The 20,826-nt window shown below is 36.4% G+C and overlaps 1 protein-coding gene across 11 annotated transcripts in view; it reads right to left on the bottom strand.

The window, feature by feature from the left end:
* GRIK1 (glutamate ionotropic receptor kainate type subunit 1) overlaps window positions 1–20,826 on the bottom strand; it is a 386,281-nt gene continuing 365,455 nt past the window's right edge. For 4 of the 11 annotated variants that reach the window (XM_032277059.1, XM_032277060.1, XM_032277068.1 and 1 more), the window contains 3 exons: window positions 17,896–18,146; window positions 860–946; window positions 1–448 (listed from right to left, as the gene is read on the bottom strand). In XM_032277059.1, the coding sequence (XP_032132950.1) occupies window positions 293–448; window positions 860–946; window positions 17,896–18,146 (494 nt within the window). In that variant the 3' untranslated portion in view covers window positions 1–292. Of the gene's footprint in view, window positions 449–738; window positions 947–13,666; window positions 16,556–17,895; window positions 18,147–20,826 lie in introns of those variants that run through there. The other 7 variants (XM_032277062.1, XM_032277066.1, XM_032277070.1 and 4 more) reach the window with 4 other exon arrangements.

Below are 20,826 nucleotides of genomic sequence, written 5' to 3'. Positions count from 1 at the left end.
TGGAAAAAAACCCTGTTGTTTTATTATTGTTTAGAAAGCACACGCAGTGATTTTTTGGGGCAAAAGAAAAAAATGCAAAATAAGTGAGCACACAAATTCGTTTTAAAAGAACTGGTGTCACTTCACGAGTCATATCTATGTGAGCTTTTTAAACTTTTGTATTTCTTATATCTGTATACATAATCAGAGTTATGGATATAGATATATGGAAACACATCACACACTCGGCAATCCTTTCTCCAAAAATCTGTAGGGAGTGTTTCCTTTTTCTTCCTACAGGTGTTTCCTTGGATCACGCCACAGTCTCTTTTCTCTGAGTTCGTCTTTGATGACAAGTAAGGATACTTGTGAAGGAAGATTTCCCCTTAGTTCTTGACTTTTTCTTTATTTTTTTCTGATTCTTCAGTGAGATTCCCAGTTCTTCCATTATAGCGTTGAAAGAGAGACACTAAGGAACATGAGATACAGACCATCAGCTTAATCAGACCTTTCTCATGTGCGTTGACCTGCCTCTTGCCTAGGTTTTTATGAACACAAGATATTGACCTGAAGGAAGGTCTGTCACAATTGGCCAGTTCCCATCACCTCCTCCTCCACCCGCTGGCCACCCAACTTTTCTATTTGGGGAAACTGAGGTAGCAAGTTAGTTGGGCAGACTTTGGGATTTCATTCACAAATACAGTAGTATAAAACTACCCAGTTAAAGAAAAATCAGGGCTCTCAAAATGGATAACTTACCTTTGCGGAGACACCAACATAGAATTAAATTAAGTCATTTCCCCCACTGAGATGATCCAAACATTGATAGGATTATCAAGGCATACGGACACTTCAGTAATGCTATAGAAAATGAACAAACCTTCTCTACACCAAGGCTTTGTTTTTTTCTCCCATGAAACCTTACTTTGTTCCTAAAATAAAATCTAATTCTTGATGACTTTCCTTTCTGATAAAAAAAAAGAAAAAAAAAACAATTTTAAATTGTATATTTTCTCCAAAAAACAGAGATTCTGGCAGCAGCAATGATGCAGCTGTGGTTGAAATGAAAAATAATGTACTGAACTGCACAGCAAAGACAATGGCATAATACAAAAGAAAATGGAAAATGGAATTATGATTGAAAAATGTTCTACATATACAGACAATATATATAATCTCCATTGCAATTATGCTATATCTGTTCCCATGCATAGTATATAAATGGACCAATAAAACATAATTGGCTGTCACTTTTCTAGCCAAGATAAAACCTTTGAGTGATAAATTCCTGCTCAGAGAAATTTCTATAAAGTTCTGCTTAGAGAAATTTCTAAAAAGTAGTTTTCTTTTTGATGAGGTCACTCTTAAAACCTCCCAGTGATATAAGCCAGCATAAGAGCACAAAGGCGGCATGATTCCACTTACATGAAGCATCTAAAATATTCAAAGTCATGAAAACAGAGGATAGAATGGTAGTTGCCAAGGGCAAGGAGAAAGGGAAATAGGGGCAGTTGCAGCTCAAGCGGGTATAAAGTTTCCATTGTGAAAGATAAGTAAGTTCCGGAGATCTTCTGTACAACGTCGTGCCTATATTTAATACCGTATTGAACACCTAAACATTTTTAAGCGGTTAGATCTCAAGTGTTCTTATCACAATAAAAAAAATCCACTAAAAAACAAAGCCTTTGGTAAAGGTTGTAGAACTGCAAGCATACTTTTTTAACCTTAGCACACAAAATGGATGGCTCAAAGTCAAATGACAAGGTGCTCCCAGATGATTTGTTTAGGTTTTAATGTCCTTACAGGAAGAAATGTGTGTCCTATGTTTGCAAAGTACTAAATATCTAGTGTGGTCCTTATGTATCAGTGGGCAACATGTGTATCTGAAAATGTACAATTCTTTTTGTTCAAAAAGGACGTGATGTAGTTTAGAGAAGTGGTAGTTTTAAATTTTTTCTACTTGATTTAAAAACTGGACGTAGAATTTAGATTCTGGATGTAAACTATTGGCCTATAAGGCATACATCTCTTAGAAAACTGGTTCTTTGAATAAAACTTTTTATCTGTTTTAAGCATACATGTTTATAGGATTTGAATTTCACTTCCATTTTTTATAATACTGAAAGAGAAAAACTCATGTCATGTGTACTAACTTTCTTTCTAATGGTAAGTTATGACTTCAATGAATTGAGAGGGATGTCAGGGCACACACAAAAAAATCAGAAATTTTTTTATGAACTACACTTCAAAAATGTTATAGCAAGTATAGATGCTTCTCGCTTGCTATGGGATTGTGTCCCAATACACACATTGTACACTGAAAATATTAATAAGGAGAAATTGCATTTAATATACCTAGCCTTCAGTTTAGCCTAGCTTACCTTATACATGCATGAAATAGTTACACTAGCCTACAGTTGGGCAAAATGATCTATCCAGCCCATTTTATAATACAGTGTTGACTATATATAATTTGTTTATTGAATACTATACCCAGAGTAAAACACAGAATGGTTGTATGGGCACGTAAAGTATGGTTTGTCCAGACTGCATATCACTTCCACACCACTGTAAAGTTAAAAAATTGTGAGTCAAAACATCACGTCTATGTATCATGAATGAAATATAGTAATTTGTTAACATTATACCATATAAAACTTATGTGTTGCTACTAAGAGCAAATTAATATATTATAGTGTAATTGTGATACATAGTATTGTATCAGAGTTTTGCAAACTTTGCTTAGAAATATATTTCAATGGAAGAAATATTTTTGGCATTAAAATGGAAGGAATAGAAGGAAGAAAGAAGACTGTCAAGAAATTCGCAAATTTTATTACATATTATACCCTTTTTATAGATGGGGAAATTTACTATTGGTGATATCAAGTAACTTACCCAATAGAAAAAGCCTGCATTTGAACCCAATATATCTGGATTGTCCAAACCCAATGCTTTCACTAGAAATCATCTACACTTTGAGTCTTAATTTAAAATATTTTTTTAATCACTATGGATAGCTTTTTGTGAATCATTTTCCCAAGAACTATTATGCTAAGAAATTCCAATCTTTCTGCTTTACTTGAACTCTCAGGCATTTGATTTTAGGCATTTCATTCCATTTTACATTGAAATCGCCAAAATGAATCTCCTAGTGTGGCTTACATATGACACACAAGGAGGAAGTTCTCACTGAAACCTCTTTTCCCTATTTTGGGTAGAGGAGTGGTCATAGTTCTTATCTAGGCAATATGTTTCAATTAACTTCATGTTTTTTAAAGAGAAAATCCTTCCCCAGATTTTAGACTGCCTTAAAGTACAGCAAACATCTTTACTCTTGACTAACTCCAAGTATTTATTTCTTGCTGCTCATGTGAGAGCAAATACAAATATAGTTTTATCAGTTGTCGGCTTTCTTGGTCTTTGGTTGCAAACAATGATTTCTTTTTGATTCTCACTTTGTCTCTGACTGTCAAAAAGAAAATGGAAAGATATTGGGGTTGACCTTTCTGCCTCCAAGTTTTTGCTGTAGTCACAAGGAAAGGTGACCTTTAAGGCCTCTCCCATCCATGAACTTGAGTAAACCACACATTCTTGGATCTACAGGAAATGAAATTGTGAAGGTCATCTCTCAGCACAGAATGGCTTGGGAGGGGCTCATATTCATTAATTAATTTGCCTTTTATAATCTCAGAGTTGAAGATACATATAAAGATTGAGCTTCTAAACTGGGACCAATATGACAGTAGCTTTCTAAAACTTCTATTTGTTGGCTGGGGTTTTTCATATTCACAGAGCTATAGAAACATTATTTTAAAGCATGTTCGTTTAAATTCCTAAACCCTAATCTCATGAGAAACTATCAAACATAATGACATTCAACTAACTGCCTTACTCAATGTAGTGCAAGTGGAGGCGGGGTACTCAGGTAGTGTTTCCTGGTACTTTGCAGACTGGAGAGTCCCCCATTTGCCTGGATCTGGGGCCTGGATTAAAAATATGATGGAGTTCACAATTTTAATAAATCTACATGTGACTTTTAATTACAGTTTGGAATTGGTGCCTGGTATCAGGATGAGAAGTTTTAATTTCGGCTATAATTCCTACTAGCTGGGTTACACTGAACAAGGCATTTATTTTCTCTTGGTCTCAGTTTCCTTATCTGTAAAATAGAACAATAGTAAAATCCTTTTCATAGAGCTGTTATGAGAATTCAGTGAAATGTTATATGTAAAACAGTCCAATGGCTGGCATATTTTAAGTATGCTCTTTCTTTAAAATAAAGTTTTATATACCATAGTATATATTTTAACTCTATGCTACTCACTGCACTCACTGACTTTTTTTTTTCATGGGAGAAATACAACGAAAATGTTGACACCGTTTTAATTTGAGTCATCTGATGCATGTCTATGCAGCAATGCCTTTGAGTTGCTTATTAGTGTTTTAGTTAAAATAGTTCCCATACATGTTTAAAACATAAATTTTCAATGCCTATTACCACTTCTTTTGCCTAGTCCATAACATGTTTCTTTGTCTGTGTAGTTACAGGCATTATGACTGCTTGCCTTGTGTTCTATACATAGGCACTCCAACATCAGAAGGAAATGAAAGCTAACTGCAATCCCTGACCATTTAAAAGATTGCATCTCTGTGCTTATGAACCATCTATTAATACAGTGAATCTTTACAATGATGTCTGATAGGAAAATTCATTTACAAGTGAATTTATAGTAATAAAGTATGTTCTTGCCGTTTATGCTGTGTCTGGGACTATCCAAAAATGACGTGAAGAGAGAGAGAATGTGTGTGTGTGTGTGTGTGTGTGTGTGTGTGTGTGTGTGTGTGTGTGTGTGTGAGAGAGAGAGAGAGAGAGAGAGAGAGAGAGAAGAGAGAGAGAGACAGAGAGAGAGAGAGAGACCTTTCCTTTAGAGGAAAGGAAATGGAGAAACACAAGTTAGCTTAGTAGAGATTGCAATAGAAACTTCAACTAAAACTCATGGTTTTAGAAGGAGAGAGATTTGCTTGTTTATTTCAGTTTTGCAGAAAGTTATTTCTCTTCTCTGATTCCTTGGTGCCTGTGGTGTGTCCCTAAGGAGCCCCTTTTCTTCCCTATTCTGTCTTCTTTGCTTTTTTTTACCGCCCCCTTTGGTTTGTTTCTTTTTTAATTGCTGACTTCATGGCACAGCCTTTGAATTAACCTCGAATGTTTAATTTATTGATGCTTGTGTGAGCCTCAATATAAATTATATCTTCTCTTTACACCTTTATTCTTCTGTTGCAAATGTTGCCCTGGAAGGGGTGGGAAGGACTAATACCATTCTTTTTGTTTTGTACCTAAAATACTCTGCCTCATGAAAAATGATTCAGGGGAACAATTTTTTTTTCTTAAGTTATAGTAAAAGCTCTAGGTTAGAATTGGATTTGAATTTGCAGAATTGAAATAAAAACGAGACTGTTTGGAATTGGCTTTCATACTGGTTCCAAACTTGACATCAGATTATGAATGTCAGATTGATTTCTCATTGTCGATTTAGCATTTATACATTCACTTCTTTCATTAATTGGTAGGTATAGGAGGTATAGGTAAACATTTAAGAGAACTACTTTGGATGCTTATATCCTCAAGGATTTTTCTGAGGAATTATTTTTCAGAAGCTCTGGCCTAGCCAATAGTACAATACAAATCTTACATTTTCTATAGGTTTGTCTCTTTAATAGGCTTCTTATTCAAAGGCACTTGAAGTGCTCTGTGACACTATCTGAGAAATTTTCACATTACACATGGAAGAAAAAGGATGTAGGTAATATTATTGTCATTGCAGAGATTAAAACCTTGCATTTTATGTATAGACCTACTATAACTTGAAAGCAAGCTATGATTTCAAGTATTTTTATAAAGACAATTTCAGTAAAATGTAGAATATTAAAGAAATAGTTTTCTGAAAAATAATGGGATTATTGTTACCATTTTTTTTGGTCTTGGTCAAATTCCTGCTGTAGTTCTATGGAGCCAGTGTCTCAATGATTTTTTTTTTAAATGAAGGACTAAGACTTCACTTCCTTAACTTTTTTTTTTTTTTAACTTTAAGCTCTAGTATAGGAGCAAACCTATGATGGTTTGAGGACACACTCAGGAAACTCTTTAAGGAATAGGAACAGAATAATCCTATTTAGGCATTTGCTATGTAGAGACTTGTACAGTCTGGTTTCATTCCTTTCCAAGATAATTAATGATCTAAGAGCAAAGTTCAGGCTTTCATCATCTCCCACTAATTATGCGAAGGCAGTTGGAGGGAGGTTTTTGAAGTAATTTTGTGTGTACCATTCTTGTGGGAAGATTTTGCATTCTAGAACTGAGGATTTGGGCATAATTTCCTGTGGTTTGATCTATTTTCTGGGCTCATTCACAACTTGTGGGCCATCTTTTATGCACCCATCCTTAGAATTTAAAAAAAGTGAATCCTAGAGGTTGAGTGTTGATCACTATATTAGCTTCCAGAAAAGTGGTTATGTTAATTCGTGCCTGAGAGCTAATGAGAAAGCTGATTCTCATTTCTTGAGCCCATGTAAAGAATGTTGGGGTGAAGGAAATCTAGACACTGAAGTAAAACTTACAAGTGTGGTCTCCCATCCTAATCCTCACTTGTGACCCAGCAGCCATGTCTTGCCTGGCCCATTTTCTTGCCCCTTTAATGCTTTAAACTGGCTCCCGCTAGGAAATCACTCTCGAAAGCCTCTGTCTTCCCTTCCTTTGGCTATAGCATGTAGACTTCATGAACTCCTTTTCCCTGTGTCTGTTAATGTCATGCTTTCATTACCTCCATGTTGTCTCTTCTGCTCTGTTTCATCTTTGTTCCCACATCTGGGACCAGATGCAAACACCTTTACCATCTCAGATCTTAGGTGTAAGTTTCTCTGGACGGATACATGCCCTAGAATTCCTAGTTCTCCTATCTGAACTCCTCAAACCATAAAAATATATCTATGAGGGACACAGAGTTTCTCCATGACGTTAGATGCATAAGTGTTCCTCCTGTTGTTCATCTTTATTTAAAGATTTCATTTAGAAACCCTTTCTCTCAATAAAATAAATACCATATTGTGAAATGGCATGTACAATCCATGTAGATTCTGGGGTATAAGTTCTGGGGTACATGTGCAGAACGTGCTGGTTTGTTTCATAGGTATACACATGCCATGGTGGTTCTTAAAAAGTTTTGCACATGGGGTGGTCACTTGGGGCTATCCAATGCAAATTCCTGACAAGCAGGGGATGTATAAGTTCATCCTCCTCTAACATTAGGGATAAAGTCATGGAAAACTTTGAAAAGTGGGGTTAACATTGAGGCAATGAAATATTTTGATATTCATCTGTGTGCTTTTTTCCAATTCTTCTGAATCCCATTCCTTTTTCTCACTTTTCAAGTTATAGCGAGGGCTTTTATATGCATTACCTTCAGGATAGGGAGGATGTAGAAAGAAAAAAGACTGAAATTTGGAGCTTTGAGCTTTTAAATGGGCTTTTGTGAATCTATAGAAGACACTGCATCTTTGAAGCTATTAATTACAACAGTCAGGTGTTTGAAACAAGGAAAACGCAGACACTTTGAATTGTAAAAGTTTGACTTTAAACATCAAGTATCCTGAGCCTTCAGGACTTGGCCTATAGGACTGAGGATGGAGTGTAAAGAAAGGGCTGTCTGTAGCTGCTCTCAAGGAGATAAGTTCAACCAGGTGATGTGAGAATCTTGACCAGAGTCTAGATGCTGAGGGAGATATGAGGAGGGGCACCTCCTCTGACTTCTCTGGGGCAAACTCCCATGTGGTGGGCTAAGAAAAGCAGCCTGATAGCCATGGGGACCTGAGAACACAGGGTAATCATAGCCCCGTCTCTGTCTCAGGCTGTTGGAGGAGGCAGTTAATGGAGCAGAGAAGTGTCAGCAGGGTATGCCATCAGGCCAACCTGAAACTGTCCTCTGAGACTCCCATGGCCTTCCAAGGGTGCGCCGGAGCAGCTAAAACATTTTCCTGCCCTAGAAAGGACACACAAATGGCTGATGGCATCAAAGGGAGCATGAAATGTGGCCCACTCCAGTGCTATAACCAAGAGCAGAGAGAGATTCCTACAGTGAGAAGCTTCCAGTGGGCCTTGTATACCTGGAAATAAACAACTCTCCTTGCTAAAAGTGGCAGGAATGTGGGTTTGTGCTTCAATCCAAACTACACGGTGCATTTCTCCTCTCTAGAGTCACTGTCAGAGGCCAATGTGGCTTTGTCCCTTGGCCCTCTGGCCTTACTCTGGCTTCCTGCACTGAAGGCCTGAGAGGATTCTGTGTGGGTTGACTTCCCTCATGTTATAGTGAGGGCTTGGTCTTTTGTTTTTTTACTTTTTCTCATTTCAGAGGCTGAATTAGGGCCGTAAAATAAACTTCCAAGAAATTCTTTGCATGCCCTTTCTCTACAGGGAAATGGCCCTGCCTTTCAGCTAAACTGCCTGTGATGTTGGCTGTTGGTTGTCCACAGTGCACGTATGCACTACACACAGAGTTTTCAGGGTACCAGTTTATGCCTGCGGTAGTGGGAATGCATTTTTCTCAAGCTGCAAGCTTGGATATCCAAACGAATTATGTGATACTACTTAAAAAAACAGAACTCACCTTAGCTTAGAGGTTCCCCTTCTGCTAGTGGGTCTTATCAACTCAAGACAATTCACTTTTGGTTTAAAATGCTTTCTTTTGGTTAATGTCACTGTTAATGCAAGCCTCTCCCCACCTCCCTTCTCTCTTTTCTCTTTTCCTAGGGTCATCTGGGATAAAAAGAGGTGTCTAGAGGGCCCAGGATCAGCTAGTTCAAGGCCACCCTCTGTCCTTTTGGCTTCCATGGGGATGTGACATTCTACTAGGTCATGAACACTGATCACTATCTCTGCTGTGCCCTCTGAGATGACCATGGTCTCCGTGTTGCATCCACACACTCTGTCTTTTCTGCTCTTAACACCAAGTCTTCCAGTGCACTGGTTCTCTCAGCCCTTCTACATGCCTCTGGGGCAAGAAGAGCCATGAATTTTTGGCTGTTTTCCCTGGCATTCTCTGAGATTGAGGAAGATTCTATGAAGCATTCCATAGCTTCACTACCCACATGTTGTTATTCTGCCTTTCAGGAGACTGTTGGATATAAAATATCTCTGCAAGTCTTACCACCTCCTGGGCCTTCACCCTGTGAAGGAAAAAATGGCATTTTCTGTCCAGGATTCCCTTTTAAGTTTTCTGTGGTTTCTATTCTCCTGCATCCTCCCAAGTGTGAACTTGGTTCAGAGATGGTCATTGGCAGAGGAATAGCCTCCTCTCATAGATTAAGGTAGTATCTAATCTTTGTGACTTTCCTCCAATTCTTTCTTTCCTAGTGGTCAGAATCTGTTCAAGGTAGGAAGGTAAGGTATTAAAACATCATCATGTCAATTTCTCCAATGTTAGCCTTTTGGATTTTGGCTCTCGCCAATTACAGATAAATTTTTTGAATTACAACAACAAGATCCAATGAAACACTTGGATCTTGCAATTAAAAACTATGGTTTTCAAGACTTTCCTCTGTGCCACAAATATGCAAGGACTACTTAACCTCTCAAAAGCTAAAAGTTTGACCCATTTTAGTTTGGGAGCAATTCATATGAAATTCCCATACTTGATGATAGAAAGAAGGGTAGGGATAAAACCAATAGAACATAAATGCATGCTGTCCTCTTTCTTTATTTCTGCTTGTCTGTTTTTAGAAGAAATACTAAGTTACGCTTGCAGAATAGAGAGAGTCTTCCTATGTGATCCCGTCCCATTTATCATCCTCTTTTGTGATTTGTGAATGTGTGTCCATTTCTACAGCTTCAAATAGCTTCCTAGGTACCTATCTCCTTTTTGTTTTGTTTTACCTGGTCTGTAGGCTCATCAAGGTCAAGAACTATTCTACTTCTATAAACTTCACTCTGTCCGTAATGATTTGCTTATGATTCATTGGATGGGAACCTTCTTGCTTCTTGATGTCGTGATGGCTAGTGGGGCCATTTTCTCTACATCCAAGACAGGCTTTCCTGCCTTGAAGTACTGGCAGGGCACAGTCATTCTGACAGAAATAAGAATTTCATGTGTCCAAGAGAGACACACAACCATATGAAGAAATATAGAAACAAAAATCTCTTTTTATCACTGCTTCTGTGGTTTTATTTCCTTCCCATTTTTCTGCGAGATTCAAACAATATTGCGGTTGGAAGAGAACTTCAAATACAACCTCCTCATTCCACAGATGAAGAAACTGAGGTTGAGGGAAGTAAAATGACTTGCCCAAAGACACATGGCTCTTTAGCACCAGTGTGGAGACCTGAGTTCTTGGCATGTGATTCCAAAGTCACCTGTTTAGTGGGTCATGCCCATCGTTCAGAGTTTGTTTTGTTCATAGACAACATCAACTTGTACATTAGAAACATTATTTCCAAATTGATGTTAATTGCATCCTGGCTTTTCTAATAATTAATAAATATTTGAGTTTCCAGGCAAAGGAAACCTCTTCACATGATTACAAAAATAACCTAATTAAAGAGACTTTCGTAAATCACTTGCTAAATAAGTTGATCAGACTGTAGGAGAGAGAGAACTGAAGATGCTTGGAAGCATCTGATAATGGTGCCAAAGAACACTGAGGAAAGAGAAATACCAAGGTTGAGTGGGTTATCAAAGGACAGTCATTTCTTGGTTTTTGTGGCTGGTAAAGACAAACTGATCAGGACCGCTTTCATGTTTGAGACTGAAAAATCAGAATATTTGAATATTTTAGGTCTAAATCCTCCATTCAGTTGACAAACTGGGGAGAAAGCAATTCTGGTCAAGTTAAATTAAAATATTTTAGTTGCTGGGGGGAACACAGTGACTTCTTTCCATCATCCAGGTCGTACTCATTTTTTGTGTCTATCTGGATGTACGCATTGTAACATGAATATGTATTGTTGTGTACTTTGGGCCATTAGCTGTATTTGGGCTGACAACAACAAAGGTCAAATTCTGCAGGGTTTCACATTCACATGCTCCATTTGTAATGTTGTCTTTCTATCACAAGAATGCTCATATCTTTGCAAATAGGAATTCTTTGAAAATTTAAGGTAGAACCCCATTCTCTGTAATACCAGCCTTGGTAGGAAGAATTTTGAAAGCAAAAATGATTTTAATATGCTTGTGCATATGGACATAAAATTCTGTAACTGTGAGAAGCATAATGAGATGGTTCCTAAAGGCTAGTTAAAACTGCAGCATCAAGCAGAATTTTTTTTTTATTATCTACAAGAGTTAATTAATAATGCCATTTGGCACTGTTAGATGTTCGAAAAATAGTCTAATAAGTAAGAATCTTTTGCTTTCCTTTTGTTGTTAAAGGCTGTTCAGACACTTTCTAAACTGCTTACTAGGAAACAGACCTTGAGGTGAAAGGGTCATGTGCTTGCAAAATAATTGGGATTCATTATAGTACTGCATTGCTACAGATGGCTCATACAGAATATAATATAATGCTAGTCAAATGCAGTGAGGTATTTGGAAATACTTTCTCTTGGGTAGGTTTATAATCATATGATCCACCTGATTTTCCCAATGGCAAGATTCCTATCCACCATGTATTTCTTAAATAGTTCCAATATTGCTGGAAATACTCTGTAATATAATTTAATTTATAATTTTAGTCCAAACCAAAATAAAATATAAAGCTTAATTTTTTCCCCTTACATCATTGGGTTTGAGGCAAATTTATTAGGAAACAAATTAGACAACACTATGTTTCATTGCTGTTGATGCATTTGTTCAATCTTTGTTTATTGATTGATTTATAGAGATGAGGGCCCACCATGTTGCCCAGGCTGGTCTTGAACTCCTGAACTTACAAGTGTGAGCCACCATTCCTGGCCACTTGTTCAAACTTTTAATATCTCCGTGCTCTCTCCTAAGCTTAAACAATATTTTCCAAAGTATAATCCATAGACAACCTGTTATTATTTAACAAAAACTCATGCTCCACAGCTAATCTGAAATAAAACTAGTAAAACTGCTATATTCAAGCTAGTTTTAATAAAAACTCATGTTTACTATCTACTTTTAAATAATGCAACTATAGTTAGGATTGTTGGAAAAGAATATGTAAGAAAAGCTATTTAAAAAAAAAAACCAAATCCCTTGTATTGGAGATCCTTTTAAGAAAGAGTCATGCATGTGACTTAATTTGGGAAAAACTGCTATGTTCAAGCTAATTTTTATGAAAACTAATGTATACAATAGTTTTAGGCATTCACTTTCAAGCTTCATTGTAAATGCAGATTCCTGGACTCTCCCTACTGAGGAGAAATGCCTGGGGGTAGAGCATGTAAATGGTTAGAATATTTCCCTCAGTTATTCTGATTTACACCAAAGTATGAGAACTAATGATGTAAACATAAAGCTTGAACTTTTTTTTTTTTTTTTTTTTTTTTTTCACATTTAAGTCTTTTGTTCCATAGTTCACTTGAAATGCAGTGGTCCCTAGTAGGGTCACTGTGATCTTAACATCCATTGACACGATGGCAAGAACTGGTTGAGAGCCAGTATAAAAGGAGAAAGAGAAGAGTGTGGGCTGGGCACAGAAGCTCATGCCTGTAAGCCCAGCACTTTAGGACGCTGAGGTGGGCAGATAGCTTGAGGTCAGGAGTTCGAGACGAGCCTGGCCAATGTGGCAAAACCCCTGTCTCTACGAAAAATACAAATATTAGCCTGGCATGGTGGTGCACATATGTAATCCCAGCTATTCGGGAGGCTGAGGCAGGAGAATTGCTTGAACCCAGGAGGCAGAGGTTGCAGTGAGCCAAGATGGTGCCACGGCACTCTAGCCTGGGCGACAGAGAAAGTCTCCATCTCAAAAACAAACAAACAAACAAAAAAAACAAAATGAGAGAAGAGTGTGAAGAAACGAAGTTCTTGAGACGAATGAAGGTTTCTCCAGGGAGGAAAAGGCACAGAGAGAGCAATAAACTGTCTACTTGATAATTCTGAGTTGGTCTAGCTCTATAGTTTTACAACTAATCATAAAGATTATCAATTGAATATCATAAAATTTCCATCTTAAAGATGGGCATTTTTTTCCCGAATTCTCAGTGGAAAGCGTCTATCAGATTGAATGCCAAACATGTGTTATATATACGGCATAGAATTAGTGGCTCTACCTCTGCAATCAATCAAGCAATCAACAGCAATCATCTATCGAGTTCTAATTACGTACATAAGATTATACTTTAGCTTATTGGTTTGCACCTCTTCCAGCACATTAAAATCAACTGGGCATCTGAAAAAATTACCATTGTCATGCCACAACATTAGACTAATTAAATTAGAATTTCTAGAGATGAGGTCCAGAACTTCCACTATAGATCTTCACATATTACCAATTTGGGTCTTCCTTCTGAGTGCAATGACCTCTGCCATCAATTTATAAGGCTTGTACCAGAAAAAACTGCTTTTAGAGTTTGAGCCTCTAAATTAGAAAACAAATTTTTAAAACTAGATTGCATTTTAAGATGCCTGATAAATTTTAGTTACTGCCCATGTGACCAGAGAGAAATAGTTTCTCCCAAAGGTACCAACACTTCTTAACTGATATATATTAATATAATATATTATTAATTAGCTCATTTTCTATGCCATGATTTCATTTAATTGTCATAGTAATTGTATAAAGTCCATATTACCCTCATTTTACAAGTAAGAAATTTGAGGCTTAGATGTTTACTCCAAAGTATAGGCAATTATTTATTGAGTGGCTACTATGTGTCAAGCACAATGCAAGATGTTTTGTACACTCTTATGGGATGAGATTCACATGATCATGCCTGTGTTCCCTTGAGGATGATCTGTGGGACCCTGGTCTGTCAAGATGTTGTGCGGAAAAAAATCTGCAATCTAATTGGCTTGAGAAGTGCTGAATACTTTCTGCTTTGTTGAAAATTCTCAAAGAACAAAAACTTGTGAAGCACACTGAGATAGCATGTAGTAAAGGAACACTTAGAGTGACGCTCCATGTGTTACTTAACTATAAAAATTTTATTTGAGAAACATTTGCCAATTTAACCCATTTTGAAAAACACCCGTACAAAACTTTATGTTCTAGAAATTTTGTCCCACTGTTACATTTTAAGAAATCAAGACTGAGAAATTTGGTAACTTGCCTACAGTTATTCAGTGTGTGGCTCTACTGGAACTTGAATCTAAGTTTGGCTATTTTAGAATATTTTCTTCTGCTTCTAAAATCTATAACTGCAGGCCAATGACTGATAGTAAAGCTAAATTTAAATTGTTGAAAAGATCAAATGTAATGTTATATGTGAAAACATTTTGAAAACTATAAAATAGTATAGAAATATCAGAATTAGGTACTTTACAGTCTAAAGTGGTATACAAATATTAATTTTTGAAAGAGATAATTTCTTTTTTCAAATCTCTGAATTCCACTTTTAAATAATAGTCTCTGCAGAAAGTTAAATTTTGTCAGTTATTATTAATTCTGATTGTCTATACTTCATCAATCATATTTGAACTCTTTTGGTAGCATTTTTGGTTTATTAAATCATCTTTGGAAAAGTAAACTTATAAAATTTGTGATTTCTAGATACTGAATCCATGAAATATGAAACTAAGAATAATGTCATATTCATCCCAACATCTGATTCTATTGATTACGAAAATGTGAACTCTGACTTGGGACAAATAGTATGTTGCTTCTAGTTTAATAACAATAAAACATTGTTAGTACAATTTATGATATTTTCTTCTGAGTACATTTCTTTAAAGAAGGAAGCAAGGCTGAGAAACAATCAGGACAAGAGTCAACTTTCCTGAATATGCTTTACTAAAGAAGTACACAATTGATTGGAGAGGCCTGTGGTTTCCAAAATTTGGAGCCATTTAAAGCTAAGCAAAGAGACGGTAAAATGCTATATGATTGCACAGATGGCATATCTCTACTTCAAGGAATGGGCTTTAGGGGATCGCTTGATGTGTCAGAAGGTAATCCCATTAAGAAAAGAATAAAGACCAACTGATCCCATATTGAGAAAAGATGAAACACATCTTCAATTTTCCTATTCACTGGGGAGGGAAAATGAGCCTAGAGAAATCATCAGATATTCTCTGTCACAACAAATTAAATGTGCAATCAGTTTTTTTTTTTTTCACATCACCAGGTTGAGTTAGCTTGGGAATTATGTACAGCACTTTGTATCCAGATGGAAAATAAATCTACAGAGATCTGTAACTAATGCGTATGGACACTCTTTCCTTTATTTTTTCCCACTTTCTCTTTTCCCCAGAATAGTTTGATAATGGAATAAATTAATAATTTTGATGGATGCAAATAAACCACTGTGAAAGTGGTGATGTTCAGGAAAGATTGCTCCAAGAACAACCACTCTATCTTGGGTAAGCGGCAAGGAAGTGAAGTAGCATCTTGTGGAAAGATGCTCATCAATGCAAACAGAGGGAGCAAGTGAGTGGTAAACAGAAGATGCTATGAATTAGTACATAGCTTAGGACTTTGCTGGGATCTTTGAAGAAATACTATATAGCTTGAAAAATATCACTGTTCCTTAAGACTCAGAACCTACAGAAGACTATTAAACTCTACAAATCAATGTTATTTAAGAGTTTGAGGTTAATGAATTTCTGCCTGGGAATTATTCTTGACTGTGCTCTGTTTCCAAGAGTGGTGTTCAACTTAGGTGGTGCTCTTCTGTGACGCCAGAGCTTTCAAGTTGAGTTTTCTTTCTGTGGATTGCGGTTTTTGAATCTCTAAACTCTTAAGACGCTTTTGAGTCTTTGGGTAAATAATACATTTTACATTGTGAAATGAATTTGAATTAAAAAATTAACCTTGTTATGGAGTTATGTATGTACTGTTGAAAAGGTAAGAAGAGTTTCAGGTAGTTTGAAAATATGCAGATCTACACAATGTATGGGACAGGGAGAAAGAAAGAGGAGGGAACAAAGTTCACAGAGATGAAAAGAAGTCCGCACAATTTGCATTTTGTTTTCATGCTTTGCGCTGTTGAAAGTCTGAATTTCCTTTTTCATGAAGAAAGAGTTGCTTATTTCTAATGCATGAAGATAGAACTAAGATGACTAGTTGGGACAGAGACAATTCCTGTAAATATACATTTCTAGGAGTCTGTGTACCCCTAATATGCCCCTGCTTCAACATACAGTGCAAGTCTCTTTCTGGTGCATTCAATTCAATGTCTAGAACACATGAGTTTTGCTATCCTAAAGGAATAGAGAATGGTGGCTATTTATGCTTAGCAAATACAAATATCAACAACACCAATTAGCAGAAACAATTTCTACTGGGCACACCTTTTTTTTTTTTTTTAAACTGATTACACAGTATGAACTGAGGACTGTTTCCGAATCCCTCTCTCCTCTCGAATTAATTTGCCACATTCTAAATCCGTAGATAAAGTGGTTCCAGAAGTGGAGTTGGTTGGATGGGTTTGCTTACATTGCAGTCCATAAAAGAAACAAAAAGCCTTGCATGCAAAAGAAATGAGAAAAAAATATAGGAAAATGAATAAATCAGAAGCAGGAATGAATGTTTAAATGAAAATTTAAATCACATGAAGCTGGCAACTATGAAAAGCACATTAAAGCATCATATATACAAGTTTTTATTTTTCAAATTAGTTGCATAAAACACCTCAAGAGCAAATTGAAAGTTAAAGCAGATCAGTTCATTCCCCCTTTTAATTAAAAAAAACAGCTTCTTATAACAGAGCTTAAGGCGTGTTCATTGTTGTCACAGTTACCTTGTAATTCTGGGGAATATTTTCATGTGAAACCAAGGTATAATGAATCATCCCCAGTTTTGGACACTTAAAAAGGGCTTCCACTTAAAGAAAGTGGATCTATTATCAGGTTATTAATCAGAAGCAGCCACATAATTTGCAGGGTCCAGTGCAAAAAGAAAATGTGGGTCACTTTGTTCAAAACTTATTTAGAATTTCAAGATGACAGCAGAGCATTAAACTGGCTCTATTATTAATAGTCATAGTCTTAAAATTCTAACAATATTTAAACATTGAATGGGGAGCTTGATTCACTATCATGGCCATAAGCTTTGTATTTTGTTTATTCTAGTATGGTTATGAAGGAATTATCTTAAATCACAATCAGCTTTTCAGAGACTGTAAGTTGATTTCTTTCAAAAATAGTGTGATTTTCTTCAAAAACAAAAGTAATAGGCAAAAATGTCAACTACTAATATTATCCTATAATCCCAAACACAATTTAGAAAAATAAAGTTTCATATACATTGGATTTTCATTTTATATTGTTTATTATATTCCTGGCAAAAAAATTGGGGTGAACTATCCTTTTATAAATCTTACTTTGATACAAGTAAGTGTTCAATTTCATAACACAACTTTTACCTATCCATATAAATTGTTTTGCATTAGTGCATGTGCTCAGAATCTATACTTAAGGGCTGGAAACGTTTCTTTTAAATATCTTTTTATATATTTTCCAATTTTGTATTTATTTTTGACTTTTTCCAGCTAGAGTTTCTATTTAAGAGCAAACCACTGTTCAAAAATTAACTGAGTTTGGAATTTCTGCACTGTCATTCCAAATAGTGCTAATTGGATTTAGCGTATAAGGCCCTTCCTCGTCATTAATAAATGATGGACCTGCAGTGCCCACAGCACCTGGCAGGGATTCAATAGCTCTTTGCTCTAACTCATAAATGGCTCTTCTGGGCATCTAATTCAATAGACTGTTACAAAAAAAGAGCAAACATCCTTAAAACTCCCAAACTTAAGACAGATAATGCAAATTATGAACTACCCAGTCCTAGAAAAAGATGACTCACCTGTTCAATATCATTATTTTTCCGTGATTTGTATATGAATTCTCCAATAGCTACAAATACAGAAAGGACCAGTCCGGCAGCCAGAACAATGAAGATGCCCCCAATATTTTCCACTCCCAGAGCACTGGCTTCTTTGTTGTCTTCCTCGGGGCAGCCATTCCCACGCCACCACTTCTCTTTCATCATATGCAGCTTCCCTTCTTCTTGGAGTTGAAGAATAGCAATAGTAATTTTATCCCGGTAAGGAGAGCCTGGAAGTAAAGTCATTTGGATATTGTTCATCAAATGTTGAAGAAGACATCAAGAAGTGTTCTTACTTTTCATCTTAGTGATAACTACATTATGGCAGTTGTGAAACCCCGATCCACACATTGACTTGCAAAGGACAGGAAAGTTCAATCCTATATTTTGAAGGCGCTAAATAATTGGAAAGGAGATAGCTGACATGTTGAGATTGACATTGGCCCCGACTGTTTGCTCCTTTCAAATAAGGAGAAGTGAAGCTAGGAATTCTATGACATGTCTTTGTTTTGGGTGAGATCGTCATGAGTGTTTTTCATGTCAAGAGATTTCATTGTATAAACTAAAAATAAAATTCTAAGCCCCCATTGACTGAACGATCCTCTTTTGTGACCAAAGCGACCCCAGAAAAACCTTAAAACCTAAGTTTGTAGCCATACTGGGATGGCGGGTCAGACAGAACAGTCTTTTTGTGGCAATAACATACCAAATTATAAACAGGATCAAAGGCCGTGCCAGACAAGGGTTAAGTCACACAGCCTTGTGCTTAAAGAATAACCTATATTCCAACTGCCACAAGGCTTTTCTTTTTCTCAAGGAGGCAAACAAGGACTGGCCTCGAGATGAGCAATGTTAAAACAATTACAGCTCATCCAACTCATAGACACTGACTCCCTACCCCTGTTCTATCAGCTATATCTTTTATCAGACAAGATCGTGATTTCAGTAACTTTCTCTAGGTAAGAAGACCACCGACCTTAGACTGGTTCTGGTCAGATTAAAGAGGTTGTGCCCTTGCATGCCCTTGTGTTCTGAAAGACATTTTGACATATAGAATCTAATTATAATACATTTAAATGTCAAGCGCCACCTTAAAGGGAGCATTGATTGTATATTACATGCATTTTTGTCAAATATGCATGTGTCAGGGTCATCTTTATGAATATTCATAGCTCCTTCTGTAACCAGTTGAATATATATATTTAGCCAACCCGTTCAGCATAATGCTCTTGCCCCAACCCCTCTTTCTTCCAAGTGCCTGTCTTTGATTTTGGTTGGACACGTTTGTCAGCCTATGGGATGACCACTTTGCAGCTTGTCATGCTTTACTTATAAAGAAATGAAGCCTCCTACTTTCCAAATTTATAGATATTGTGGATACATTTTTAAGTTAACAATTATTTATATCTTACTTTTTCCTAGGTCTTTGTTGTCTCATATTGTGACTGAGCTTGGCTGGATGACCAGCAGTGGCGTTTCTTCTTCTGAGGGGAGTAACTAGACATTACCCACTCTCCCTTACAGTTCAGTGTGGTTATGTGACTGGTTTCTAGCCAACGGGAACTAAGGTGATGTCTTCCCAATATGATCTTTGGTTCTCTCTCTTTTTCAAAATATATAGCAAGAAGGAAAGGATTTCAAGTCTCTAGTAATCATGGAACCACAAAATAGAAGGAACTTGAGTCTCAGGATGATTTCATGAAGTACAGCCTCACTTTCAATCCACACTGGACTGTGACAATGTCAAGAAATTAACATTTAATATGTAAGCCACTGAAAATTTGCAGATGTTGGTTAGTACATACTGATTGATGCACCTATTAAGATAAACTTAAGAGTAGGTTTTGAATAATTCAAACGTCCTATAAAGTTCAGTTAGGTTTGAAAAATTTGCAAGGACTATATTGATGTTATTTGCTCTCTATCTTCTAGTAATGCCAATGAACTTTTAATTATGTAAGGGGTAGAAAGGGCCAACATCTATCTGTAGACATAGATTCTCAATACTGGATTTTGGTCAATCAATGCAAAGGAAGAGACAAAGTAATATTTTTTTACTTAATCTCTCCTTGAATGTGAAGAACTCTTGTTAGCATTTCTTCTACTCAGTAGAAAAGTAGTACACCTGGGTTTCTCTATTTGCAAACTTTAAAGTCTTTCTTGGTGGAAGCACATTGATAAATGAGGCATCTTAGGACTAGAAGAAATCTTAGGAATAATACAGTCCAGTCTACTTACACTTCAGTACACATTCCATTTTAGAATGGGAGAAACTTAGGACCTGAAAGTATGAGTGAAATTGATAGTTGCTGGCACAGCCAAGAATCACACTCAAGTCTCCTGACTTCTTACTTCTCAGTGTTATTTTCATGACAGTTTCCCATACCATTGCTCCCACCCCTACATATGCCTTATGTCCTATGGCATGGTTTAAGTTAGAAAAACAGAAGGTTAACATTTGTGTCATTTGTTATTAATTGTCCTCATGAGACTTCGTAAAATAATTGTCAGTATTCAAAAGCAAGTTTAAAAGAAGAGCAAAATGCTTTGGAATGAGACTATGGCTTGTCAGTTAAGAGTATAAATTTTTGGTGTAAAAAATGGGTATTGAAAGCTAAATTAAAAGATATTGGCTGTTTGCTTAAATATCCCCAGAATAATGGCTAGGGTAAAAATTAGTACCATTAATATACCCATAGCAGGTGAGCAATTAAGTGAACTAGGAGCACTTTGCTTTAATGTACATGAAAGTGCTTTGAAGAGTATAAGAATCATTCTTATGTTAGTGGTTGCAGTAATAACCCTAGCAGCATACACAGTGGGTGCTCAGTAAATGTTGACTGATGCTTTCCATCTGCCTCCAGGCTGCGCAATACCTAAAACATTTCAGACAGATGGAAATCTGATCTC

The sequence above is a fragment of the Sapajus apella genome, unplaced genomic scaffold (genome assembly GCF_009761245.1).
Source record: "Sapajus apella isolate SASKATOON/1434 unplaced genomic scaffold, GSC_monkey_1.0 scaffold8, whole genome shotgun sequence".
Classification (NCBI taxonomy): domain Eukaryota; kingdom Metazoa; phylum Chordata; class Mammalia; order Primates; family Cebidae; genus Sapajus; species Sapajus apella.
This window is presented reverse-complemented; position numbering and strand designations above follow the sequence as displayed.